The sequence below is a fragment of the Myotis brandtii genome, unplaced genomic scaffold (assembly GCF_000412655.1).
Source record: "Myotis brandtii unplaced genomic scaffold, ASM41265v1 scaffold634, whole genome shotgun sequence".
Lineage (NCBI taxonomy): Eukaryota > Metazoa > Chordata > Mammalia > Chiroptera > Vespertilionidae > Myotis > Myotis brandtii.
In genome coordinates, this window is record NW_005370427.1 from 978,892 (window position 1) to 1,004,188 (window position 25,297).

Sequence of the window (25,297 nt, forward strand, 5' to 3'; positions counted from 1 at the left end):
GGGCGGCGCCCCAACTCCCCAATCGGCCCTGCTCTGAGCCTGACCAGGGGCTGCACCTAGGGATTGGGCCTGCCCTCTGCCACCCGGGAGCAGGCCTAAGCCAGCAAGTCATTATCTCCTGAGGGGTCCCAGACTACGAGAGGGCACAGGATGGGCTGAGGGACCCCCTCTCCCCCCCGAGTGCACAAATTTTTGTGCACCGGGACTCTAGTCCTATATAATAAAAGGCTAATATGCAAAACAACCGAACAGCAGAACGAACGGTCGCTATGAAGCACACTGACCACCAGGGGGCAGATGCTTAACGCAGGAGCTGACCCCTGGTGGTCAGTGGGCTTCCACAGGGGGAGCGCCGCTCAGCCAGAAGCTGGGCTCATGGCTGGCTAGTGCAGCGGCAGTGGCGGGAGCCTCTCTTGCCCCCATGGCAGTGCTAAGGATGTCTGACATCCCCCAAGGGCTCCTGAACTGCTAGAAGGTGCAGGCTGGGCTGAGGGACCCAACCAAGTGCACAGATTTTGTGCACAGGGCCTCTAGTATAATATAAATGCAGCATAAACATACACACATATAATATACAGACACATATACTATACACATACATATAATATGCATACACTACAAACATAGACACATACATACATATACTTATACATACACTATATATACATGTACACATGTAATATACATACACATAATTATACATACACTGTACACATGCACACACATACTATGCACATGCTATACACACATAACGTACACACATATAATTACACATACACTATATTGTATTTGTAAAGGATACAGTGTGTCCTAATTGTTTTTAGTATAGAAATCCCTGCTGGTCTTCTTACTTCCCTTTTACTTAGTTTTCTCTATTACAAGTATGTCAAACTCATGGCCCATGGGCCGCATGTGTCCCACAACGAATATTTTTGTGGCCCAGCCAATATAATGGTATGTAAGAAACGTTTTAATAAAATTTTATAATTTATTTTTACAATATCCTATTACACATAATTACTAATAATGAACTACAACGTTCGCTAATGACTGATTACTATAATCATGTTGCATTCATTCCCCTTATGTGCCTTACATGCAGGCGCACCATTTCTCTCCACTAATACTAGCAGCGAATATTTTAGCAGCTGATGGCCAGGTCATTAGTCTTGAACTGACTTGTTTGGTGTGTGCAACAGGAAATATTTCAGTTTTGGAGAACAAGAAAAATAGTTTTATTTGTGGTACACTTATTAATTTGTGCGGTTATTCAGTGTCTGGTAAGTTAATGTTCAAAAAAATATATTAATTTTTATTAAAATGTTCTATTATTTTATTAAAATGTTCTATTATTTTATGTGAACGATGACTCATTTGTTTCAACCCTTTGTATTCAGCATGTCTCTATAGAAATAAACCTGTTTGTGGCCACTTACACTTACACCTTGATTATTTGGCCTGTGTTAGCCTTTGGGTCTGACATGCTAGCTGTCAGTAGCCTCTGAGCTAATGGAAGATTCCAACCACGTCTGAAAGGTGAGGTGAATTTAATGTCTCTTCCCTTAAAGAAAAGTAGCTGCTGAAGTATTCGAAAATCCCAGAAAATCAATGTCCCCAAATCGGATGATGAAACAGAAAGCTCGTGCTGTAAACGGAGGAAAGAGGGTTCGGGGAAGCTGGGAGACTCTCCTCGCTGGGTGTGGCGGTGGCCGAGGAGGCGGTGGGTCGGACCTGCTCGCTCACTGAAAGGACTTGAGCGGCTGACTGCAGGTAGCAGCCTTGCTCAGCAGCTGTGGGAGGGGCAAGGTCAGAGAGCGCCACGTGGCCTCTCTCTTTGGAAAAGCATAATTCCAACAGCGAATGTTTATTTTAAACCACAAATCATTTTGTTTTCAAAGAAACTTAAAATATCAAATGCGTAAAACCTGTGTTATATAATCAAGACAACGGTGAGTGAAGCCGTCCTGTGGACTCCCAGGGATCCTGGCCAGGAAAACCTGTGTCGTGGAGGTTATCTGAACCCTGGGCAGAAGAGGTGACACTCAGAGCTGCTCAGGGACCGGAAGCGTCGGGAGCCGCAGCTGTTTGTGGAGACAGTGCAGGCAGGCTGCTCTCACCCGCGTCCGGCAATGGGATGGTGGCCGCGCTGCTCCCGGGGACACTGAGCATGACAACGTCTGGCACTCCCTCTCACACACTTGCCGATGGAAGAGGCCTCAACGCAGCAATCAGTCACCAAGAGGCTGTTTGCAAAGGAAAGGAAGTCTCGAAGGCCTCAGGGAGGAAGCCTCGGTGCCCCCACTAGTTCCCGTCGTGGGGGAAGAACTCTCCTCTCCCGCAGGTTCTTTCGTCCCGTCTGATAATTAAGTCATAGGAGACAGACGAACTAGATAGAACAGCCAATGTTAGTTACATATGCCTGTAGGGGAAGCCCTCCTCCATGAGAGGCAGAGGCAGAAAGGGAAGTCGAGGCCTAGAGGGCATTCTGAGCTGAGGATGAGGTCAGGCTCCTGAAGCCTCAGAGGAGGAAGGTCATGGAGGATGACAGCCGGGCAGATGCTCAGTAGCTGGTGTTTGTCCTGCCCTGTGGATGGGTCGTGACGAGTTGCAGTAAGTGGTAACCCTTCCCGTGGCAACGCCCCAATTCAAATTCTTCTAGGTAGCTAAGGGGGCAGGCAGAAGTTCGAGTCCACGGGGTCTCAGTTGTCTTTATCTCAGAACAATCCACACACCACAGAGACACTGTGGGCACCTAATTTTGAACCCATACACCAAGCATCAAGAATAGGAGTTTTTAAAAGGAAATGTAAACAGTGGCACTTCTAGTTTGGGGGTTTGCATCAAGTCTATGGGTGCAGTGAGGTGTATGCCAACCCTGAGCACTGGTACGGAGCGCTCATCAGAGGCTGTGCGGCTTGCACCAGCTGCTTTGTCAACAACAACAACAGGCCATTATTGCAGAGCAGTTCTGCCACCTACGAGATAAAAAGCAGTTCATGGACTGGGATTCCCAGTGTGAGGCTGTCATGGAAAGCCAGGTGGCTATTTATGCACTTCCTGTTCTGTGCTGGTGTGCCACAGTGACCAGAGCCACTCTGTGACTTCATATACTTCACACACGCACACACACAGCTGCATACACACACATGTGAGCACAAAGTGCACACACACACATGTGCATGCACCCGTGCGCATGCACACACTGGCACACGCAACAGCACACATGCATGTACACACATGCGCACAGATGCACACACATGCACCTTTATGAGTATGGACCTATCACAGTATCAACATAGCATTTCATGTGGCTCTTCTTTGAGAGCCTCTGGTTAACACGGATGCCTTTCTCTCCAAAGGCCCACAATTTACTTACATTCTAAAAGGTCAAAGTTGCACTTCAAATGTGAAGCCGAAAAAACAATGTTAGGTCTTTAAATATGTTATTGCCATCACACAGAATACGGTTTAAACCTATTTTGAACCAAATGTAGGGTTAGACTTTGATTTCTTTCCAACTAAGACCCAAGTTAATAGCTCTTCCATAGTAACTGTAAATAAGGTAGGCTAGTTAAATTTGCATCCTCATCTCTTATTGTTTTGCTTTTAAATGTTGTTTAAAATATAACTGAACCTGGCTGGTATTGCTCAGTGGTTGAGCATCAACTTATGGACCAGGAGGTCACGGTTCAATTCCCGGTCAGGGCACAGGCCTGGGTTGCGAGCTCAGTCCTCAGTGGGGGTGTGCAGGAGGCAGCCGCTCAGTGGTTCTCTCTCATCATTGATGTTTCTCTCTCTCTCTCTCTCTCTCTCTCTCTCTCTCTCTCTCTCTCTCCCTCTCTGAAATCCATAAAAATATATTTTTAAAAATGTAAAGGAATATAGTTTTAGGAAGTTGGAAGTACTCCAGCCTCTCCAATCTCCCCAACCAAATCATTCTTTCTGGCTCTACTTTTCCAGAAACATGGAGATAATGGTCTGCGTCCAGCTATTCTGCACGTGGCGATTGTGTTTTATTAGTCACTGTTCACAGTTGACAGCCTAATGCAGCGCAGCGAGGAGGAACTTACATTTGCAGGAAGTTCATTTGAGGGAGGCTGGAGGCCCGGGCGGGCACAGTGACTCAAGACACACTATGTGGAGACTGCCAGCCTGGGTGGTTTGCCCCTTCAGAGGTCCCCCGTGTTCCCTGTCAGCTGTGCTCTTGGACACCTCTGGGTCCTCGTGGTTGTTATGAGCGGAGAAGGCGGACCCGACGTGGTGTGGCAGTGGCAGCAGGGGCCAGAGGCACCGGGGAGACTCGGCTGCCTGGGAACAGCACGCGGGCAGGCGGCCCTGAGGAGACAGCGGCCCCGCACGCAGTTATCGCCATCGTGCCCATCTTCTGCCTCATGGGGCTGCTGGGCATCCTGGTGTGTAACCTGCTCAAGCGGAAGGGCTACCACTGCACTGCCAACAAGGAAGTCGGGCCCGGCCCTGGAGGTGGAGGCAGCGGGAACAACCCTGCCTATGGGGCTGAAGACGCCAACGAGGACACCATCGGGGTCCTGTTGCGCCTGATCATGGAGAAGAAGGAGAATGCAGCGGCCCTGGAGGAGCTGCTGAAGGAGTATCACAACAAACAGCTGGTATAAACCAGCCACCGGCCTGTGCCCAGGCTGCCGCCCAGACCCAGCATGCCGTACATCTGCCCACACTACCACCACCTCCACACTGTGCAGGGCCTGGCCTCGCTCTCTGGCCTCTGCTGCTCCCGTTGTAACCAGAAGTGGCCCGAGGTGCTGCTGTCCCCTGAAGCTGCGGCCGCTACCACTCCCACTCCCAGATTTCTGCCCAACCCAGCCAGGGCGCCCAAGACCGGGGCCAAGGCCGGACGCCAGGGCGAGATCACTATCTTGTCTGTGGGCAGGTTCCGGGTGGCCCGAATTCCTGAGCAGCGGACAAATTCATGGGCCTCTGAGGTGAAGACCATCACGGAGGTTGGTCCCTCAGTGGGTGATTTCACTGACTCCCCACAAGCTGGCCACCCCACTGAGCAGCGGGCACTACTGGGAAGTAGTGGAAGCCATACTAAGTGGCCAAAGCCCCCAGCAGAGAAGAAGGCCGAGGAAAACCGCTATGTGGTCTGGCTAAATGAGAGCAACCTGGTCATCTGAGGGCACTGCAGCCCTGTCCTGGGAGGTTCCGAAGGCTTCCTGGAGGAGGTCGAGCTGCAGCTGGGCCTGCAAGGATCAAGAAGCAATGGCCCAGCAGACAAAACGGTAAAGGCTAGAGGTGGCAGTGTCTGCCCCAGCGAGGAGGCCGCGGCAGGTGCAGTACACAGGAGCAAGTTGAAAGCCCACCCGTCCCTGCCACCCAGTTCCTTCCTTGCAGGATGCCCCTGACCCTGTGCCCTGGCCAGGTCCTGGGACCCGTAAGATCCTCTGTGCCACCAGGAGGCCAGGCCGTGATGGTGGGAGGGGCCCTCTGCTTGGCACCCCTGGCCCCACCCTTGGTAATTAGCCACCTCCTGCCTCTGTCCAGGGCCCCAGAGCAAATGTGCCTCCCCTCCTCTCCCGGCAGGACCTGTGAAGGGGAGGGGCAACAAAATGCCATGAGCAGGGAGTCTGAATTCCTGGGTTCTAATCCCTGGCAAGTCCCTGGCCATCTCTGGGTCCCCCTTTTTCTGACTGTGAAGTCTCAGTGCCCAGGGCCTCTCCAGCTCCCTGCGGGCTCTGGGCTGTGTCGTGGGTGCGAGCTTACCTCCTGGCCACCCCTCCCACTAGTAGCTTTATCTGGCCCCATTTTTGCTGCTTCCAGGGCCTCCGCCTTCAAGGCCCCCATGGGGCTGCCCATCCATGGCTCTGCCTCCAGAAGGGGCTTCATGCATGTGCCTGCCTCCGACCTGCTGTTTTTATTTATTCAAATTGATAAGACAGACTTGACCTGGGTGGGGCCCAGCCACCCCCACGATATCAGGAGCTTTGGGGGAGGGTGTGTGACAGGCTAGAGAGGCACCTCTGCCTTAGGTGGTCTGTGTCCCTGTGGTGTTGGTGTGTCTGTCCCTCAGTGTGGGAAGTGCAGGCAACTGCCCCGCCCATCTCCACCCTGGCTCAGCAACCTGGTTATTTATGTGGGCTGTGCAGGCACGGGCCCCACTGTTGCCCCATTTCTTATTTATTGAAACTGTGCTGTTGTCCTGTCCTTGGCGTATTGGTCAGAATGACATCTTTGGATGGCCGTGAACTAGCACTTGGTTTGAAAACTGGTCAGTGGAGGGCAAGAATCATGCAGCTCTCCTGTGTTTCTATCTCATCTAAACTGTACTACTGAGCAAAAAGGGACGTTTTTCTTTGTAGCAGCAAACAGTGAATACGTGAAGAAGGGTGGATCCAATGCCATCGTTTTGTGAGTCAGCCGTGGGTGTGGCCAGCAGAACGGGCTGGGAGAGCAGCAGGCCGATGCCCCTGCCCTTCGCCCAGCCTCAGAGGATTGTCCGGTCTCCTCGGGGCTGGATTTTGTCTCCTGTAAAATTAAGTAAACTCTACCTTACGGAGTAACAGTGCAGGCTAGAAAAAAATGCTCACTTTAGTACCTGGCACATCATGAATTTTCTTTTTAAAATTGATTTTATAGAAAGAGAAGGAGAGAGAGAAACATTGACTTGGTTCCACTCATTTATGCACTCATTGGTTGCTTCCTGTATGTGCCCAGACCAGAGATCAAACCCGCAACCTTGGCGTATTGGGTCGACGCTGTAACCAACTGAGCTACCCAGACAGGGCCTATGAATTTTCAACAAATACTCTGGTACAGAGGAAACTGGGTAATGAATAGCACTTTGGGCATTGGGAGTGTTCTAGTGAAGTGGGGCGCAAATCTCAGGGTGCAGAGGGGTTGTGGGTGAAGACACGGAGCAGCCCAGCCTGCACTGTGGGCCCTTCTGCCCGCAGGGAAAGGGGTGTGGATACGGACGAGTCAGAGAGACGGCGGGAGGCGGGGCAGGTGCCTCGGAGACCAGGGTGTCAGAGGCCTCTCCGCTCTGAGGTCACGCAGACCCACCGATGCACGACGTGTGGCTGTGGTGGGTAACGCTGTTGTATAATGGAAATTCATGAAGAGAGTAGAACTTAAATGTTCTCAAAAAAAAGGAAATATGTTCTTTCATAACACATTTTCAAAACATAACTTACGCACACACGAGGCTTGCGGTTTCCGTCGGCAGGGGTGTGGTAACAGGGTCATAAGCACGGGAGTCGCCCTGTCCCGTGTTCCTTGACTCGGCAGCAGCGGGCCTGAGGATGGAAATCATGCGAGTATCCAAACTCCTTTTTAAAGGGTCCCGTGGAACTTGTTTTTCAGCAAAAAAAACAACATAAAAACCCCAAACAGAAAAACCCAAAACATATTTCCACTTATCAGGAAATAATGTGCGTCGGAAGGTGGAGACAGAAAAGAGTGTGGAGGGTGTAACACAATCCCCTACGAACACAGCTGCAGTAGCCTCGGGTGTGAGAGCGACAGCACTTTCATTAGGAAATATTCAAACACGTGAGGAACAGGAACCTTAAAGAAAAGGAGCAAAGTGGACAGTTGTGAGACGTTTTGACAATATTGTCAGATACAGAGAGTAAGAAGGATAAGGAGGCGGGGGGGGGGGGGGGGGGGGGGGGGTCCAGCCTGGGGCGTGGTGAAGCATCTGCTGTGCTGTGATCAATAATGTACAGACTCGCTCAGCAATTCACGAGCTAGTTTCTTGCCTCACACCTCGTTCCTGGAGTCTCCCTTTTCCCCGAGAGCTGGTAAGTTTGGGGATTTTGAACATGGATTCTGTCCTCACGTTATACTCACTGTCCTCAACACTAACAACCCCCCGCCTATTCTTCTTAATGCTCAAACATACCCTGCCAACCAGGTGCAGTTATTAAGACCTCAGAACTCTGACAAACACGCAGTGTGATAAGCCTGCATTTAAACAAAGGAACACAGCCACGCAGCAGACAAGGCTCACTGTGCACAGGCCAAGGGGAGCACCGCTCGCTACTTCATATGTTTCCCAGGTTGGTCACCAGCCTGCGCGCTATTAGAGCTGTTACTTATTCCAGTTCTAAGTATAAGGACACTGAATTTTCCTTCCCGAATCAGCAGCTTGTATTACAATAGAAATGGCAAACACACATTTGGTGCCAGCTTCTTTCTCCCCGCCCTGCACCCTCGTTAATTGAAGAAAATTGGATTGAAGCATTAAGTAACATCTTCAATGTAACAGGTTTTTTGTTTTTTTGGGGGGGAGGGTAGGAATAATACAAAGCTTATGTTTTAAAAGAAAATGTAATTGTGCTTTTTTTTAAAGTATAAAAACACTAGCGAAATAATCAGGCAATTTGTTATTTATTGGCTTCCAGTCAGCATCAAAAACAGATGCTAAGATTTTAAATATGACGTTTTCTAATTGTTTATTGATAAATGCCTCAGATATTGAAGCACCTACTATGTGCTAGGAATTGTGCTTGGTGCTGAATTGATGACAAACGAAGTTGCTCTGTTGCTTGCATTCGTGGTAGCTGTGGTCAGAGGGTAGATCTGGGTAACCTGTTACAAAAGAAGAGCAATCACAGACATTTTCATAGCTGCTCTGAACTTCAGGCTGTGATTTACATGTTCTGAGAAAAAGATAATCATTTTTAGTGTGTTTCTAAGTAGAGCTTGGACAACTGCCACAAGTCAATCCATCAGCAGATGTTTTAGATCATAGACCCGCCCAAATGCCTTATGAAAACACCCCACAAGGTAGTAACACGGTGTTTGTGACCAGGGGGCCATCTGTGGGCTGCTGAGCACTTGTCCTGGGGCCACTGCTAGTCAGGACACACTGGTCAGCGGGAAACATTGGGAAGTTAGTGCATTACCTCCGGAAGAACTGGGGGTCAGGAAGGAAGAATGGTACGATCTACAAGCCTAATAAACACTTCTGGTCCCCCACATCCTCAACATTTTTGTCTGGTAGTGACTTAATATAAAGGAAATAAGAGATTAGACTCTGAAAGGATTTGGATCTATTACAATTTACCTATTTATTTTCTCTGAGTGATGAGGATTGAGCCTTGATCACTTACTCTGAAGCAATTTCTTCGCCGTTGTCTATGAACCTCTGAAGAACACTTGTTCACATGCTCAGGCCAGGAATTCAACCCTCACCTGCCAGCTGCTTGCAAGCTCCACCAGCTGCACATGCAAGGAGTTTCAGCATTGACTCTGGGCAGCCTCCACCTGTTTTAGCTCCTGATAGCTGAGCCTCTCTAACTCTTCACTTTGGAGACCATTTGATTCTTAAAAATTAAATTAGCTTTCATTCTTACTTTCTGTTGCTCTCCTAGGTCTACATCTTCAGTAGTTTATAATTTAATTGACTTACCAGTTTCATTATTATTCTTTAGAATTAATATTTTATAATTCTACTTGTTTAAAGAATTATACTGGCTTTTGCTTATATTTCTTTGTGGTATTAGAATAGTATAAATCATTATCATCTAGACTTCTCAGTTTTTTATCTCATTTCTAGCTTTTGTATTTGGTATCTTTAATATTCTAATTATTTTTAATGCTTATTATTTCTTAATTTGTTATAACGTTTTTGTTCTAAATTTTTTCTATATTAAAAAACAACTTCTACTGTTAAATAAGAATAAAGCAATAAGCAAAAGACCAGGAAAAAAAAAAGATCAAAGAAGGCAACTGGTGAAACAAAACATTTTCATAAGCAGTTTAAAATTCCCATAATCTTTGGATTTTTAATTCTCTCTGAAAAAAAAAAGGAAACTCTCTCTCTCTCTCTCTCTCTCTCTAAAAATCAATAAACATATCCTCAAGTGAGAATTTTAAAAAATGCCAAATGACACTTCAACAAGGTACATATCAATGTTTTTAGATCTACATTATCATAGTGAAGTCTTCAGGAACCAAGCACAAAGAAAATTAAATTGATTTTCATTCTTTTAGCTATTTCCATATGTGCAGTTTCCTCTCTCAGTACTAATACAGAGTGAGGTTTTGAAGAACACACACACAAAAAAGCATGTTTCTTAAGCTAAAAAATTTACCAAGCTCTGAGACTGATGCAATAGTTAACCGATGCTATATAACAAACATTAATCCCCAGAGCAGTGCCTGATGTTGAGGTTTCTCTCTCTCTCTCTCTCTCTCTCTCACACACACACACACACACACACACACACACACACGACTGCCTACAGACAATCGGGATTGTCAAGGTAAGAAATTAAGCAATTCCAAGCCACTTCCTGTTTCCACTGATGCATCACTGGATAAGGCTGGTGTAACCTACACTCTTGCTGAAATCTTGAATTGCCTTCGGTCTCCCCAACTCTAGTCGCTTACTGTTGGAATCCATTTTATATATCACAGCCAAATACGTATTTGCCAATAATATTTCATTACATGGCTTTTAAAAAGTAAAATCTACTATACTCTTAAAAAGAAGAAGAAGAAGGAGAAGGAGGAGGAGGAGGAGGAGGAGAAGGAGAAGGAGAAGGAGAAGGAGAAGGAGAAGGAGAAGGAGAAGGAGAAGGAGAAGGAGAAGGAGAAGGAGAAGGAGAAGGAGAAGGAGAAGGAGAAGGAGAAGGAGAAGGAGAAGGAGAAGGAGAAGGAGAAGGAGAAGGAGAAGGAGAAGGAGAAGGAGAAGGAGAAGGAGAAGGAGAAGGAGAAGGAGAAGGAGAAGGAGAAGGAGAAGGAGAAGGAGAAGGAGAAGGAGAAGGAGAAGGAGAAGGAGAAGGAGAAGGAGAAGGAGAAGGAGAAGGAGAAGGAGAAGGAGAAGGAGAAGGAGAAGGAGAAGGAGAAGGAGAAGGAGAAGGAGAAGGAGAAGGAGAAGGAGAAGGAGAAGGAGAAGGAGAAGGAGAAGGAGAAGGAGAAGGAGAAGGAGAAGGAGAAGGAGAAGGAGAAGGAGAAGGAGAAGGAGAAGGAGAAGGAGAAGGAGAAGGAGAAGAAAGAAACAAGGGGAAGAAAACCAAAGCTAGGAAAAGAAAAATTCTTGAGTTTCTTTCACAATATACTGGCTATTCCTGTCCAGATAAAATTTGAACTCTGCTTAATTAGAGCCTAAATTTTTACTGATATTATAACACCTATTCTTTTCCCTTTATTGCTTTTTCTTCTGGCTGCTCGCTATTTTTCTCTCCACTTTTCTTCTCCTCCTCCTCCTTCTCTTTCTCCTCTTCCTTTGCTATTGAATTTGTCTGCTATAATTTTAAGTCCAACTTTTAAACTCATTTTCTTTTAGATTTATCTATTGTGTATAGCAAAAAGTTTTTTTTTTGTGATCCAGTCAAAAACTCTTTATTTGAATTTAAACCATTTAAAATTATTGGTATCACAGTTATTTTTTTCTTATTTCCTTCATATTATTTATTTATTTTTCTAATTGGAAGCCTCTACTATGTGATGTGTTTTCTGTATTTCTCTCTTCTGATATTTTGAATGGTTTGCCTTTTCATTTTAGGGTTACCTTGGTAATGAAAACGTTGCCCTTTATACACTTCTCTAAATCCTTTATCTTTATAGGCCATGCTATTATTTCCCCCACTAAGAGCAATATTCAAGGTAACCTGTCTCCTCTTCCTCCCCATCTTCTTACTTTTCTCTACACAGGATTTTAGACAATAATATTTTCTATTGTCTTTATCTTTGTTTCACCAAAAGTTTTATTAGAAATATGAGGGCAACCTGACATTTTTAACTATTATATGAGTTGGTATTTTTGCCTATGTGCCTAAAGTGTATTATTTTTATACTAGGGGCCCAGTGCACAAATTTGTGCATCTTGAAAGGAACTGTGGGCTGCGAGGCTGTGTTGGGCAAAGTGGCAGGTCTTGGCCCATCCTCCACGCCCCGCCCAACCCCTCCCACCATGGCCCCTGGTCCCTTGTCTGCTGGCAGCCCTGCTCCCACAGCTCACTGCTCACATGCGCTGCTCAGCAGCCGCTGCTCACACACGCTGACAGCACTAGCCCTGCTCGCACCTGCTGATGGCATGGAGTGACTGGGGCTGGTGCCAGCAGCAGGTGTAAGCAGTGGTTGCTGCCCCAATCGCCCCTCAGGAGCAGGGGGATGTGGAGAAGCCCTGAGGGGTGATTGGGGCTGGCAGCCACCACTTGCACCTGCTGACAGTCCTGACCAATGAGTGCCGGCGCTGGGTGCCAGTAGCAGGTGCGAGTGGCGTCTCTGGCACTGGCAGCAGGTGCAAACACCAGGTGGGACTGTGGTGCACGGGAGCAAAAAGTTTTCAGTAACCACCAGAGGCTCATCCGGACGACAGCGACCGGTGCCCTACCTTGGTCCGGTGCCACTGCTCACCTGCTCCACCATCCTGCCATGGCCAATGCCCGCCATGTTCTGCGCTCTGCTGCCTGCTGCTGACACCCACCATGTTCTGTGCGCACCCCCTGGTGGTCAGCGCACGTCATAGCGACTGGTTATTCAGTTGTTCCGCTGTTCAGTCTATTTGCATATTAGGGTTTTATATATATAGATACTTGAAGACTTGTAATGTTACTAGAAGATGTTTGTGCCAATCATTTTAAGTCCCCTCTGGTGTTTAGTGTGCCATTTAAATATCTACTTAAAAGGCATGAATTATTTCCAGATTTTCACAAAATTATATTGAATATGTTGGTCTGTACATTTACTTCCTTTTTGGGGATTACAATTATGCATCTAGTAAATGTATTTTGCATACCTTTTTAGCTACTTTATTCTCCATATTGTTAATATATCCCATTGTTCATTTTATTTTTTCAATTGTCTTATTCTCTCCTCTGCATTCCTTACTGGGGTTTCTGCATGTCTGTTCTCCTAAATGCCGCTTCTACTTTCTTCATTTCTTTGACTTACTTTTATTTTTTTTTTGAAGTTCTGCCAGTTCACATGCCATTTCCTGGAACGCTAACGTCTCTGTTCTGAGCTTGCATTTCTTTCTCATGGGCTTCTTTCAAGGGGGGACTGTGTGGTGACGGCTTTCCACGTCCTCATCACGGCAGCACCCCTGCTCTTCGCTTCCTCTGCCCGAGGGCAGCATTCTGTTGCTGTTTCTCGTGCGCTGCTTATAACCCTCTTTTTGGTTTTGTATCGATATTGTTCTAGATCATTTTATTTCCTTAGTTGTGAGTAATTAAGGTTTTCCCGAACCACCTCTTAGCAAGAGAGTTGGAGGAAGGGCCAAGGGGGAATTTCAGACCAACTGGTTTCTTAACACAAAGGTCTTCTTTTTCTCTTTTTCTTCTAAGAGACTGGCGTTACCTTGCGCACACCCACACAGTTTGTCAGGGAGATTTTATTCTAGTCTCACACCCTCATCATCTCAAAATCATATTGTGTTCTGGGGAGGATCGTGTGCCAGCTCAGCTCACCCCAGCTTTCACCCCGACGTTAGAGACACAAGCACAGCTGCTGTGCCTGGTGGTGAGAACTTCATCCGCATCGTGCTTTTCTGTGCCAGGACGTTCTGAGATGCCTGCTCCAGGCGCCTCCCAGCCTGTGATCGCTCCCTATGGCTTCGCTGCTCTATTTCCTCCGGCACAGTGTCGGCCTGATTCCAGCTCTGTGGGCAGCCCTTCCTCTCACACAAAGCCTGGGGGTCATATCCTCTCCTCATGAAGCTGAAAACGGAGTTGTGATCATTTTTGTTTTCAAATACCTTCCCAGTGGAGGGGAGAGAAATGTTGACTTTACCTCAGAGCATTCCTGCTAGAACTTTATCTCCGTATTTTACAGAAACTCATTCCATCACGATTTACTGGCTTTTCATTGTACAAATCCTTTTTAATTTCCTACAATGGAAGAAAGGTTCAAACATTTTTCATAATTCAGCCCAAACAAAGGCAAGCAATTGTTAGGTCATAATGAGTATTCTTTCTACCATAAAGTCTTTTACTTAATGTAACATAGAAAATAAATTCTCAAATTTTTAACAGAAATATTTTACCTAAAATATAGTCAAAGAAGATACATTTCAATCAAAATAATTTCAAGTACTATTGACACTACTCTCTTGGAAAATTTAAATTTAATTTAATTCATGAATTGTCCTGGAAAAATAATGACTTATACCAATATTAACATGAAATCTTAATTAAGTTAGAATAAACCATTTTCTGTGATTTTGCTTTTCCTTACAGTAAAGAGGTATGCAATTCCTTTTGTATTATAAGTCTTGGTATTCAGAGAGAGCTAGTGTTTAAAATGTGAACATTTCACTGATAAACAAATGTCCCGTTTTGGACACATACAAGACTGGAATTCTACCTTTTCTCATGCACTTTTATTAAAAACTGAAAGCTGTGTGTGTCTGCTTCTTGGCAATGTGCTGAGCCAGGCATGTTTGCTTTATCTGTGTTTGGGAAAGATGTTTTAGGCAAGGTTCCCCAGCCTGCAAACAATGTCACTTTGAGTATGGGATCCCTGTGTGATGTGAACTATAAATACTAGTTTAAAGATAAAGTATTTCATCACTGAATTCTACATAGAGGCTTTTATATTGCAAAGCTGCATTTAATCCTGTGAGAATAATTTTTACAAATGTGACTATTTTCTTCTATTTTATGTCTATTAAACACTGTTCTATTTAACACTGGAGGCCCGGTGCACAAAATTCATGTACGGGTGGGGGGCGCATCCCGTCAGCCCAGCCTGCCCCCTCTCCAATCTGGGACCCCTTGGGGAATGTCCAACTGCCAGTTTAGGCCCGATCCAGGATCGGGCCTAAACCGGCAGTCAGACATCTCTCTCACAATCTTGGACTGTGGGCTCAAAATCGCTCACCTGCCTGCCTGCCTGGTCGCCCCTAACTGCCCCCCCCGACAGCCTGATTGCCCCTCACTGCCTCTGTGTGCCAGCCTGATTGCCCCTAGCTGCCCCCCTCTACTGGCCCAGTCACCCCCAACTGCCCCCCTGCCAGCCTGGTCACCCCTCATGGCTCTCCCACTGGCCTGGTTGCCCCATGCAGCCTGCTTGTTCAGTCGTTTGGTTGTCCCTCACTAACCCCCCTGCTGGCCTGGTTGTAGGCAGCCATCTTGTAAGGGCATGAGGGTTAATTTGCATATTACCTCTTTATTATATAGGATACTATGTAAACAAATACTTTAACACCATCAAAGATGCGGGGAACATGCACAGAAGGGTCATGGTTGGACAGGCCGGGCAGGGGTTTTGAGGATGGACCTAGACCCACCCCTGTGCCCACTGCAGCCTCGTGGCCCACAGTTCCTTTCACGATGCACGAATTTGTACACTGGGCCCCTAGTTGATAATAAAAGTATCTCAAAGGATTAATATATTTCATGGCTCTGTAATGGGGTAGAGCATAATGTCATGTAGGACATTATTTTACACACATTATTAAGACTGGGAAACTGACAGGAATCTTTGAAAAATAATGGTGGAAATGATGGTCAGAAGGATGAATTTTGAGAACTTCAAAGGCAGCCTGATGAACATGGGTTTTGCTATTCTCTTCTCTCTTTCTCTCTCTCTCTCTCTCTCTCTTATCCTATCTAATAAAGAGGGAATATGCTAATTGACTGCCACGCCCTCAAAGATGGCGGTGCCCACAGCCACAACTCAGGTTCACCCCAAATCTTCTTCACACCTAATGTCTAGACACCAGGGTTTTATTATTTTATTATTTAAATATTTTTAGAAGTGTGCTCAGAGATCTTTCCTGGCCAGCCTCTACAAAACAGCCACTCTCACCATTCCATCCAGTAACACCTCATCTCTATCTACTCTATTCTTGTTCCTATTGGTTTGGAAGTTATTATATTGATGTACTTGTGTGTCTATGATCAGTCGCCACCCCTCCACTGGAGTATAGACTCCAACCAGGTGAAGCTAGCTCGTGATTGCACTCAGGGGCCTACAGTAGCATCTGGGACATGATATCTCATTTAATTGGTTGCTTACTGAGTTAATGAATGCATTTTCTGTATTCACATAGGATACTGTCATTAGTTTCACACATACATTTAGAATATTCTTTCTCTGATTATTCAGAGAAGCATTGTCTTACGAAACTGAAATACTTAAATTACTTTAGCATTCTTTTGCATGATTTTCTTGGCTTTAGTACTGACTAATAATTCATCACACAGGCGAAGTTAGGGTTAGGGAAAGTGCTTGAAGCCTCTAATAATTCTCTTCTCTCTGACAGTCCTTTGGACTCTCTTCATTCTTGAAACACCACCCATTCTTTTCATAGCATATGATCATTATTTTTTAATAGGTTTTCATTTTTTCAGGTCTATTTCATTCTAAAAGATCATTTTTTCTTAATGATCAGAAAGTAATTAAACAATTATTAAAAGCACTTTTTTACCTTACACATGGTTTTCAAAATGATTTGACCCATATGATCAAAGTGTATTTTTTTTCCATTGTGTCTCTTCAAGCCGGTATTTCTTGACATTGTTAAAATAAACATATTAGGTCAAAGGAAGTACAAGTTACTCATATAAACTCAACCTGAGAAATGATATGTTGATTAATGGATGTGATTGTATACACATGTGTTAAAAGTGCTTCTCCAATTAGAGTCTCTGTCACAAGGAAGTGTTCTTCACATCTCCAGGAATTCCATACATCTTCTCATTTTTCTCTTCCCCATTGGGAGAATAGAGGCATTTTTCTCAGTTCCTTGCTTTCGCTGTATTATTTTAGTCTACAGAACAGATGGCTTTCAAATTACTGAGCTGGCTCTTGAGAAATGTCTTTGGAAAGGCAAGCTTAGTCAAGAAAACCTTTAAGCAATGTTTCATATGATCTTCATAGAATGAGTCCATGGGACCTAATTTTGAAAATGGAAGGCATGATTCATAATTAAGATAATATACTAGTAAATTCAACCTCATCTATATTTTTCTTGATGAGTAGAATTCTTTAAAAGCAGGTAAAAAGATTGAATTCTACTAATGGTAGGTCAGTGAATGTCAGCAAAACTTTAAAATGAGTTTAGCTCTAGCCAGTTTGGCTCAGTGGATAGAGTGTTGGCCTGCGGACTGAAGGCTCCCAGGTTTGAGGCTGGTCAAGGGCACGTACCTCAGTGGCAGGCTGGGGCGTGTGCAGGAGGCAACCAATCAATGTGTCTTTCTCACATTGATGTTTCTCTCTCTCTGTCTGTCTCTCTCCCAATCCACCACTCTGTCTAAAAATCAATGGGAAAAAAATATCCTCTGGTGAGGATTAACAAAAAATAAAAAAATAAAATTAGTTTAAATTAATTCTGAGATGCAGAGAAAAGAAACTGATTTCAATTCTCATCCACAAGCCTATTATTTTCTCCTGGCTTCATTACAAACTGCTTTGTGTTATTGGAAATGAGTTAGCCATACCCATACGTGAACACTGAGTAGTGTGACTGGGCCATTTTTCCTATACCTACAATTTTTAAATAGTAAAATAATAGCTCCAATGTAAGTCCAAGCTTCTGTTCTTATCCCCCCAAAATCATCTAGTAAACATGTCTTAGTATTTATCATTAAAACCAATGTCTTAATCACATCATAATAATTTATAGTGAACTAATATAATTATCTGAGCTATGTTGTTGCTTGACATGTCACTACTTTAGTTACGTCAATGTGCTGGCCTGGGAGGGAGGGAGCAGTGATGAGCATATTTGTGAAGTCAGGGTACTGATTTCAAAAATCAGGAGCTCCAGCCCAGGTGGCATGGCTCAGTGGTTGAGTGTTGACCTATGAACCAGGAGGTCAAGGTTCGATTCCTGGTCAGGGCACATGCTTGGGTTGTGGGCTCAATCCCTAGTGTGGGACATGTAGGAGGTAGCCAATCAATGATTCTCTCTCATCATTGATGTTTCTATCTTTCTCTCTTATTCCTTCCTCTCTAAAATCAATAAAAATTTTTTTAAAACAAATCAGGAACTCCATACATTGTCGCGCAATATGATTGGAGAAAATGAAACTGTGAGGTCATCCCTACGTATTCTGTCAGATGTGGGCCATTGTGCTCCATGCTTCGGACCCATGGGTCTGTGTCTGGTATGTTTTCTCTCTTTGGAGATGAAAATCCAGTCTTAAGCTTTGTTCCTTTGTCAGGATGTACCTGGTTGTGTTGAGAAAGCCCCTGAGAACTGCATCAAACATTACAGAATTGACTACCCACCCCTCTTCTTGTTCATCCTTATCCCCCAATGCTGGCTTCCCACATAAACACTCAGTGATGGCTCAAGTATTAACACAAATAAACAATTATTTTGTCAGCAAAAGTCCTCTTTAAAAGTTTCCTTTGAGGCCTTGGTGAGTAGCAGTATGCCAAGATTGTGGGTTCGATCTCTGGTCAGGGCAAGCAATGAATGCATGAATAAGTGGAACAACAAATCTCTCTCTCTCTAGGAAACCAACAGAAATGGCTTCAAAGCCGATAAAGGTACAATGATACAGCATTTATTTTTAACAAACTCGCAGTGAGCATTTTTGCAGTTACCAACACCCTTTGGAGAACTTTCCTTCAGAAATAATAAACTAATCATCTTGATTGGCACTTTTCTTCTGTTTAGAAAATGTAAATTGTAAAGCTTAGCCCAGGGGTGGGCAACCCCTGGCACGCGTGCCAAACATGGCACACCAGTAACTTGCTGGCACGCGAAACCCGCTCTTATAATCTTCCATTTACAATATTTTTCTTAATATCGCCTTTTTATTTTTCAGATAAATTCAGTATAGGTGCATCTTAGATAAATAAATAATTTTACATAACAAGTTATCTTAAAGACCATAGACATGGATTGACGAGAGAGGGGAAGAGCAATTTCTGTGCCTCTGCCTTAACTCTCCCTGCCTTCCTAGATCCGACCAGTGTTTTGGTTTCATCCACATACACTTGTGAATCTTTGTTCTCAGTGATGAATTTTGTTAAGTTTCGTAATAGGAGTAGCCTGAAGGATGAAAGTAGTAGCTTGTGCATATCTCTGAAGGTCACAAAATATAAACCTGATGTAAAATCTCTGTCATCAGTGATGCAGCAGCAAAAGTCCCACTGATAATATCAAACGGAGTCATAAAGTTTTCTGTTGGACTATCAGTGTACATGTATACATTAAAAAATAAATGTATTTTTCATCATCATATACTGTGTTTTTGACGCTCGAATGAATTTTATTATTTCTTCAAGGTTCTTCACATACGTACACCTTAAGAGATATCAAGTAGGCGTAACATGTTCCCAAAAAATTAGGGTTGGCACGCAGAAGAATTTTGAGTCAGAGATTTTGTTGGTTTTGGCACGCACTCACAAAAAGGTTGCCCACCCCTGGCTTAGCCTAAAGCAACCAAATACAGACATTGGGTGCCTGCCATTATAACTTCCTAAGCAGAATCAAAATGTCACCGTTTTTCTTATAGGTGCTGAAAGAGAAAAAGAACAATCTCTCAAAGAGAAACAATAAAGAAAAAACAAAGGACTTAGTTTTCACTCCACTGGTTGTGGAGAAAGAAATTTTAGCATCAAGGGCCTGAAACAAATACTATGAAGGCCATTGAGGAGACAAAGAGAGACACGGGGGCCCTGAAAGGAAGGGCCAGTTTTGAGCGAGAGCTTCCCGAAGCCGAAGCCGGGAGAGTTTCATTTGGAAGAGTATCGCTGGGAGCGCTTGCCAGCTGATTTGGTTACTAGTCATACCTCCCCTCCTGCCCACGCAGAGACGGACTCCCCCTAAGTCTGCCATATCCAACATTAGCCGTCGACGCTGAGAACAAAACAGTTCTGAGATATAGACGCAGACTTCATGTCCTGCCCTTCCATGTGCTCATTATGTGCAACCTCAATGTAGAACATTCTTTCTCTGTGTGAATCAGAGCAGAGAGCAAAGGGCCCCGGGGCAGTGAAGCAACACAGCGTCACTGGAGCCTCCCGTGGACGGGCCCTGCCTGAGACGGGACATGGCAGACCCTTGGGGAGACAGCTGACACAGAAAGCTCCCAAAAGTCGCTTAGCCTGGGATCTCCTACCGCCCATTCATCCATTTATTAAAACCTGCTGAATGCAGGGCATTGCTATCTCTTCTTTCACCAGTTTTTCAAATCTTATGGCCATCACTAGCTCAGAATTTCCTTGCAAATCTCCCACACCTGGGTTTTGCCATTGGGCTGTCATGGTGAATACAGTTTGACTCTAGTCCAATCTGGCTCCAATCAGAGCTATACAGTCATTTTTTATTTGCCTCTCAAATTTACCCCCACAAGCTTTCATTGGTGAGTTTCTCTTTTCCAAATGGGCAGATCACAGAGGAACTGGGTAACACAGTTCTAGGTGGATGTTGGTGGCCAAGAGCGAGCAAAATGGAGCTTACCAGGTGGCGCTGTCTCCTGGACTTGGGTTCTGGGCGGTGCCAATGTTGAAACAAGGTAAATACAGAAGGAAGAACCTTGATGAAAAGCCAGACACTTGGAGACATGGGAGGAAGGGCAGGGTTTGGGGTAGTTTTGAACCAAGGAAGACAGCGAGTCCTAGGGAATCTTACAGCTTTTCATGGTCTCTCTAGACATCTGAGGTCAAGGCCATCTTGCAGAAAGTAAGCAAACATGGAATATTCCATTTATAAAATGTTTTCCAAACAATCTGAGATTTGGCCAAAATGAATTATTTATTGTTCCTTATATAGCCCTTGAAATTTTCTCCTTGTGAGTTAGCTCTCCTTATACCAGTACACTCTAATTTCTCAATGCCAAAACCATATGCTGAATGAGCGCAGGAAGAATCTGGAGGCTGTGCTAGAAATAAATAATGGAGATTTATTTGAGGGTCTTGCAACCTGGAAACACAGCGAGGCAAAAACCCAGAAGTGTTCCAAAGATGAAAAAGTAGTGAAAATTTCTTACAGCAAAAAGCACTTTGTTGAGAACTGTCAGTCCTGTGTGCATAGCCCTCGGGTTGGTCCAGGATGGTGATCAGTCAGATGTCAGGAGGCAGGGTGATGGGTGCCAGGACCCCTGGTCAGTCCCCGTGGTCTGAATAATGGATGTGGGGTGGATGTGAATGTGAGTCCTTCAGGGGATCAGGTGGCCTGGAAAGGTGAGCCCTTCAGGGGGTAGTTAGAGGGCTACCTGGAGGTCCAGGTATGTCCAGGCATTGACATAGGACTGGAAAGTTCAAAAAAGTTTGTTTCCAGGTCAGTTAGAACAAGAATGGTCTCTCCTCATGCCTCCACCTTCCTCCTGTTAATTTTAGCATCTTGGTTAAAGTGACTCCATTGTATATACTCCCTGTCTTCACTCTTTCCTTACAAACATACCTAAGAAAAAAAGCCTCAAATTAAATTCTACCTTTCCATGAAGATAATCCCAATCATCTTATTTTGTCTTCATTCACCCATAAACATTCCCCACTCCTGTCAGCTTTGGGAGTAACTATGCTACTTGTAGTGAAGCATGTATGTGAACCTGGATGAGGCTGTAGCACATGCTGTGTGTGTTTCCACAGCAGCTCACCTCCTGCGTGGCTAAGGACTTCTGAGGCTCTCCTATCGGTAAGTTCTCATTGTTTGTCACTGCTACACCTGGCTGTTCAGCAGGAATTTGTTGGATAAATGAGGGAATGAAGGAAGAGAAATGGCCAGGTCTTGGAGAACTGCTAACCCACTCTACCTTGGAAATGTCCTTTATGTTCTCTCTCCTCCCCCTTCTTAAGACTTTTCCCAATAAATATCACATTGAAAATATAGGATAACCTGATGACAGAAGTAACAAAGATTTTTCCTGTGGTTTCATTTTAGTAAAACCAGTTAAAGTTTTTAGAACTGTCTCCAGCATAAGAATACAATGAAGAGGCTGTGAAGTTCAAAGTCATTGAGAAAAAAACAAGCAATTTAAAAACACCCTTAAAGGTTAAACCAAACATGGTTGCCACCCCACAAATTGGAGCCTAGAATGTCCACAGAGAAACAGAGGTGCTAGAGTTCGGGTCATCTTTCTACCATCTGGCCTGAGCACTTCATCACCAAGCACAGTGAGGGCCCCAAGGGAAATGGCTTCAGTTGTTAGATCATCAGCTTACTGAGGCCATTTCAGGAGGCTGCAGGTCTAACAGGTGGGTAACATCCGTCCTGCAGCCTCTCTAGGCCTGGATGACTCTCGGAGAGTGTGATGTCTCTGCCCTCTCATGGGCGGAAGGTAACAATCAGCTCAATTACAATGTATAGGTACTAGCCAATTTGCAAAATCTGTATTTGTAAAGCTAAAATATCCATTTAAGTAAAGCTCATAATATTTGCTAGAAACTTCAAGTTGGCTTCTTATAGCCAAATTTCTAGACAGTAGATGACATGCAATGTTGTTAAAGAGAAATTTAAAAGCAATATACTTTAAAAGTTAAGTAAAAATAACTTAATGGAATGTATGGATATATGTTAGTTTTATATGAACAACTATATATGTATCAACAGACTGATGGTTAAAATTTCAAACATTAGTGAATATAATGGATCCTGTCATCTGTCAACACCTAAGTGATTTCTCATGGTTAATATCTATGACATGGTCACATAACTCAAGATGGTTACAAATAAAGAAACTGTGTCCACATTGGTAAACTGCAGGCATATAAAATGTTCAAGTCCTAAATTTTTTCAAAATATCACAGCTCACCATTTAAACATTTGCTGGTGTCCCCATGGGGCAAGCACTCAGCCAAGCTGGCCTGCCCCGAGTTCCACAGCCTTGAAACTGGAGAGGCTGTCGATGACCATCCTGGAGGACAAACATGGCCGGCACTTTAAGCATCACCTCAGTACTCTTTGTCTGGAGGCCACATCCTATATAATAAAAGGCAAATATGTAAATTGTCCCCTCGACCAGGAGTTCCACCAGGGGGCGGGGCCTTCCCCCGGCTGACCCACCCCCAATCTGTCCCCTCCACCCTTACTGGGGGCAGGGCCGGCCTGCCAACCACCCACGGTCCCTCCCCCTGGCCGGCCTCTCCCCCAGTCGCCCCCCTTCTCAATCAGGGGAGGGACCAGCCTGCCAACCTCCCATGTCCCCTCCCGACAGCCAGCCAGGCCAAATTGGCCCTGATCAGGGTGGGCCAGCTGGACCCCACAGGTGCACAATTTCGTGCACTGGGCCTCTAGTAGATAATAATTTTGAAAAATCAGTCAATCCATTCTTAGGAAAATTTTCTTAGTCTTTACAAAGACTTACACAAAAGGTAAATATTTTAGAGCAGTAGAGTGATTTCTCACAAAAATACTGTAATAACCAACGGTGTAGCTTTTCAGTGTTTCCCATTATTGGGTATTGTGTCTGTCTCAGTTTACCCTGTGGTCTTGCCAAGTTAATGGCCCTCCCTCCCGCTATCTTTTGAAGGGAAACCAGAAAGGAGCTGGTTGAGGGTTTTACAACTCCGCTTATTCATCCCAGGTCAAGAATCAGTTTGGGGCCTAACTGCCTGAAATATTCCACTAGATACAGATGTATTCTTCTGGAGTGAGAATGTGGAGTTCCAAGGCGGCCGCCTACCTTACTTTCTCTCCACTTTTGCTAACATTTTAAACGGAATTAGTGGTGGGTTTTCTGCCACCAGCTCAGAGCTGCCCAGACCGCAGGAGGCAGGTCTGTGCATCTGAGCTCCCACTTTGCTGTGTTCATGGCCACTGGTAACTCAGCGCCCCTCCGTGCCCTGTGACAGTCACAGGCTGCACGTTTACAGGCAGGTCCCGGAACACGTCAGCACTGTATTGTCTAAGCACTGAAGTTTCTAGCTCCCCGTGAGCAAGCTGGAGCAGTGAACCATCTATAATAATAAAAGTGTAATATGCAAATCGACGAATGACCGACCAGCAGAAGGACTTTCCGGACGACCGTTTAGATGACCTTCTGGACTGCCATGTTATGACACACACTGGCGCCAGGCCAGCCAAGGCGGGAGCGATGCGATTGGTCCGGGGGCCTGCCATCACCCCATGGTCGCCCCAAAGAGGGAGGCCCAGGTCACCCTCTGCGCAGGAATGGATCTCGGAACTCCGGCTGGGTGGGCGGGGCCTCCCTCTGCTGGGTGATCTATCAGGGAACCCCCGTGATGATCACCTCAAAGAGGGAGGCCCAGGCCGCCTGCCCTAGCCTGAGAGAGGGAGGCTCAGTGGCCACGACGGCTCCCGGCCCTGTGGCAGCGGTGCTGAGTGGGCACAGCGCCTGCAGCTGGCCCCGGCCCCTAGGATGCCATCTCCCCCTGCGGCTTCCGCCCGCCTGGACAGCCACTCCTCTTGCTATGATGCCTGGGCCAATCCTGGGCCCTTCCGTGACTGCTGGCTCTCTGCCAGGGCTCGGCCCCCTGACTGGACTCCCCAGCTCGTTCCTGACTGCAGAGGAACTGAAATATGCTGACATCCGCAACATTGGGGCTATGATCACCCCCTTGCACTTCCTGGAAGTGAAACTGGGCAAGAGGCCTCAACCTGTGAAAAGTGAGCTAGACGAGGGAGAGTAGCAGAGAAAAGGCGCCGGGAAAAGAACAAAGTGGGGCAGCCTGATGCCGAAACAAGAAGAAGGAGCGGACGGAGTGTCTGCAGGGGAATCTGAGTGGCTGGAGCTCATGAATGCGGAGCCGAAACCCAGATGGAGGAGCTGAAGCAGGAGTGGCAACAGCTCATCCTGATGCTCAGCCGGCATCGCCCCACCTGCATCATCAGGACTGACAGTGTTAAGACCCCCGACTCAGAAGGCAACCCACTGCTGGAGCAGCTGGAGGAGAAGTGACCATGGGCTGGGAGGAGGAAGGGGAGGAGGAGGAGGGTCCCAGCGGGCTCTTCCTTGCTGCATGAAAAACTCTTCAATGAGGCTCAGCACAGCCAGCATCAGCCAGGCTTTTCTGTGAAACTCAGATCAGCCACACCAGGGAGGAAACCCAGGCTGATGAAACCCAAGACCAAGCACTGAGACCAAAGTAGTCCTGAGGGGAGGACTGTTCTGCCTGGGGTCAGGCTTGCAGGAGGCAGGACAGAGGATCTAGGCTGGAGAGACGCCCAACCAGGCAGCTGTGGGCACTTCTCTGGCCTCTCTGCCAGGGCACCCACCCAAGGACCTCCAAGCAGCCAGGAAAAGCCATGAGTTGCAACCAAAATTAGGCTGAGGATGGACTCAGAGTGAAACTGCAATCTGCCTGCCCCCAGCCCTGCCCCTGCCCCTGCCCCTGCCCCTGATGCAAGGCTGGAGAAGGGCACAGTGCAGGGTCCTGCTGTACCCACCAATGGTGGTCCAGCTCAGTCCTGCCCAGAGTGGCAGCCGGGGCGCACCCTCGCCGG

The 25,297-nt window shown here is 45.9% G+C and overlaps 1 protein-coding gene and 2 pseudogenes across 1 annotated transcript in view; all 3 read left to right on the forward strand.

The window, feature by feature from the left end:
- Positions 1 to 5,156, forward strand: part of LOC102241807 (tumor necrosis factor receptor superfamily member 19L-like) — a 37,627-nt gene extending 32,471 nt beyond the window's left edge. Inside the window, exon 2 of the mRNA XM_014528437.1 lies at positions 4,093 to 5,156. Coding sequence (XP_014383923.1) covers positions 4,093 to 4,634 — 542 coding nt within the window. The 3' untranslated portion in view covers positions 4,635 to 5,156. The remainder of the gene's footprint in view (positions 1 to 4,092) is intronic.
- LOC106723748 lies at positions 4,330 to 6,181 on the forward strand (annotated as a pseudogene).
- Positions 6,182 to 24,264: 18,083 nt separating this feature from the next.
- On the forward strand, positions 24,265 to 24,752 carry LOC102259453 (annotated as a pseudogene).
- Positions 24,753 to 25,297: the final 545 nt, after the last annotated feature.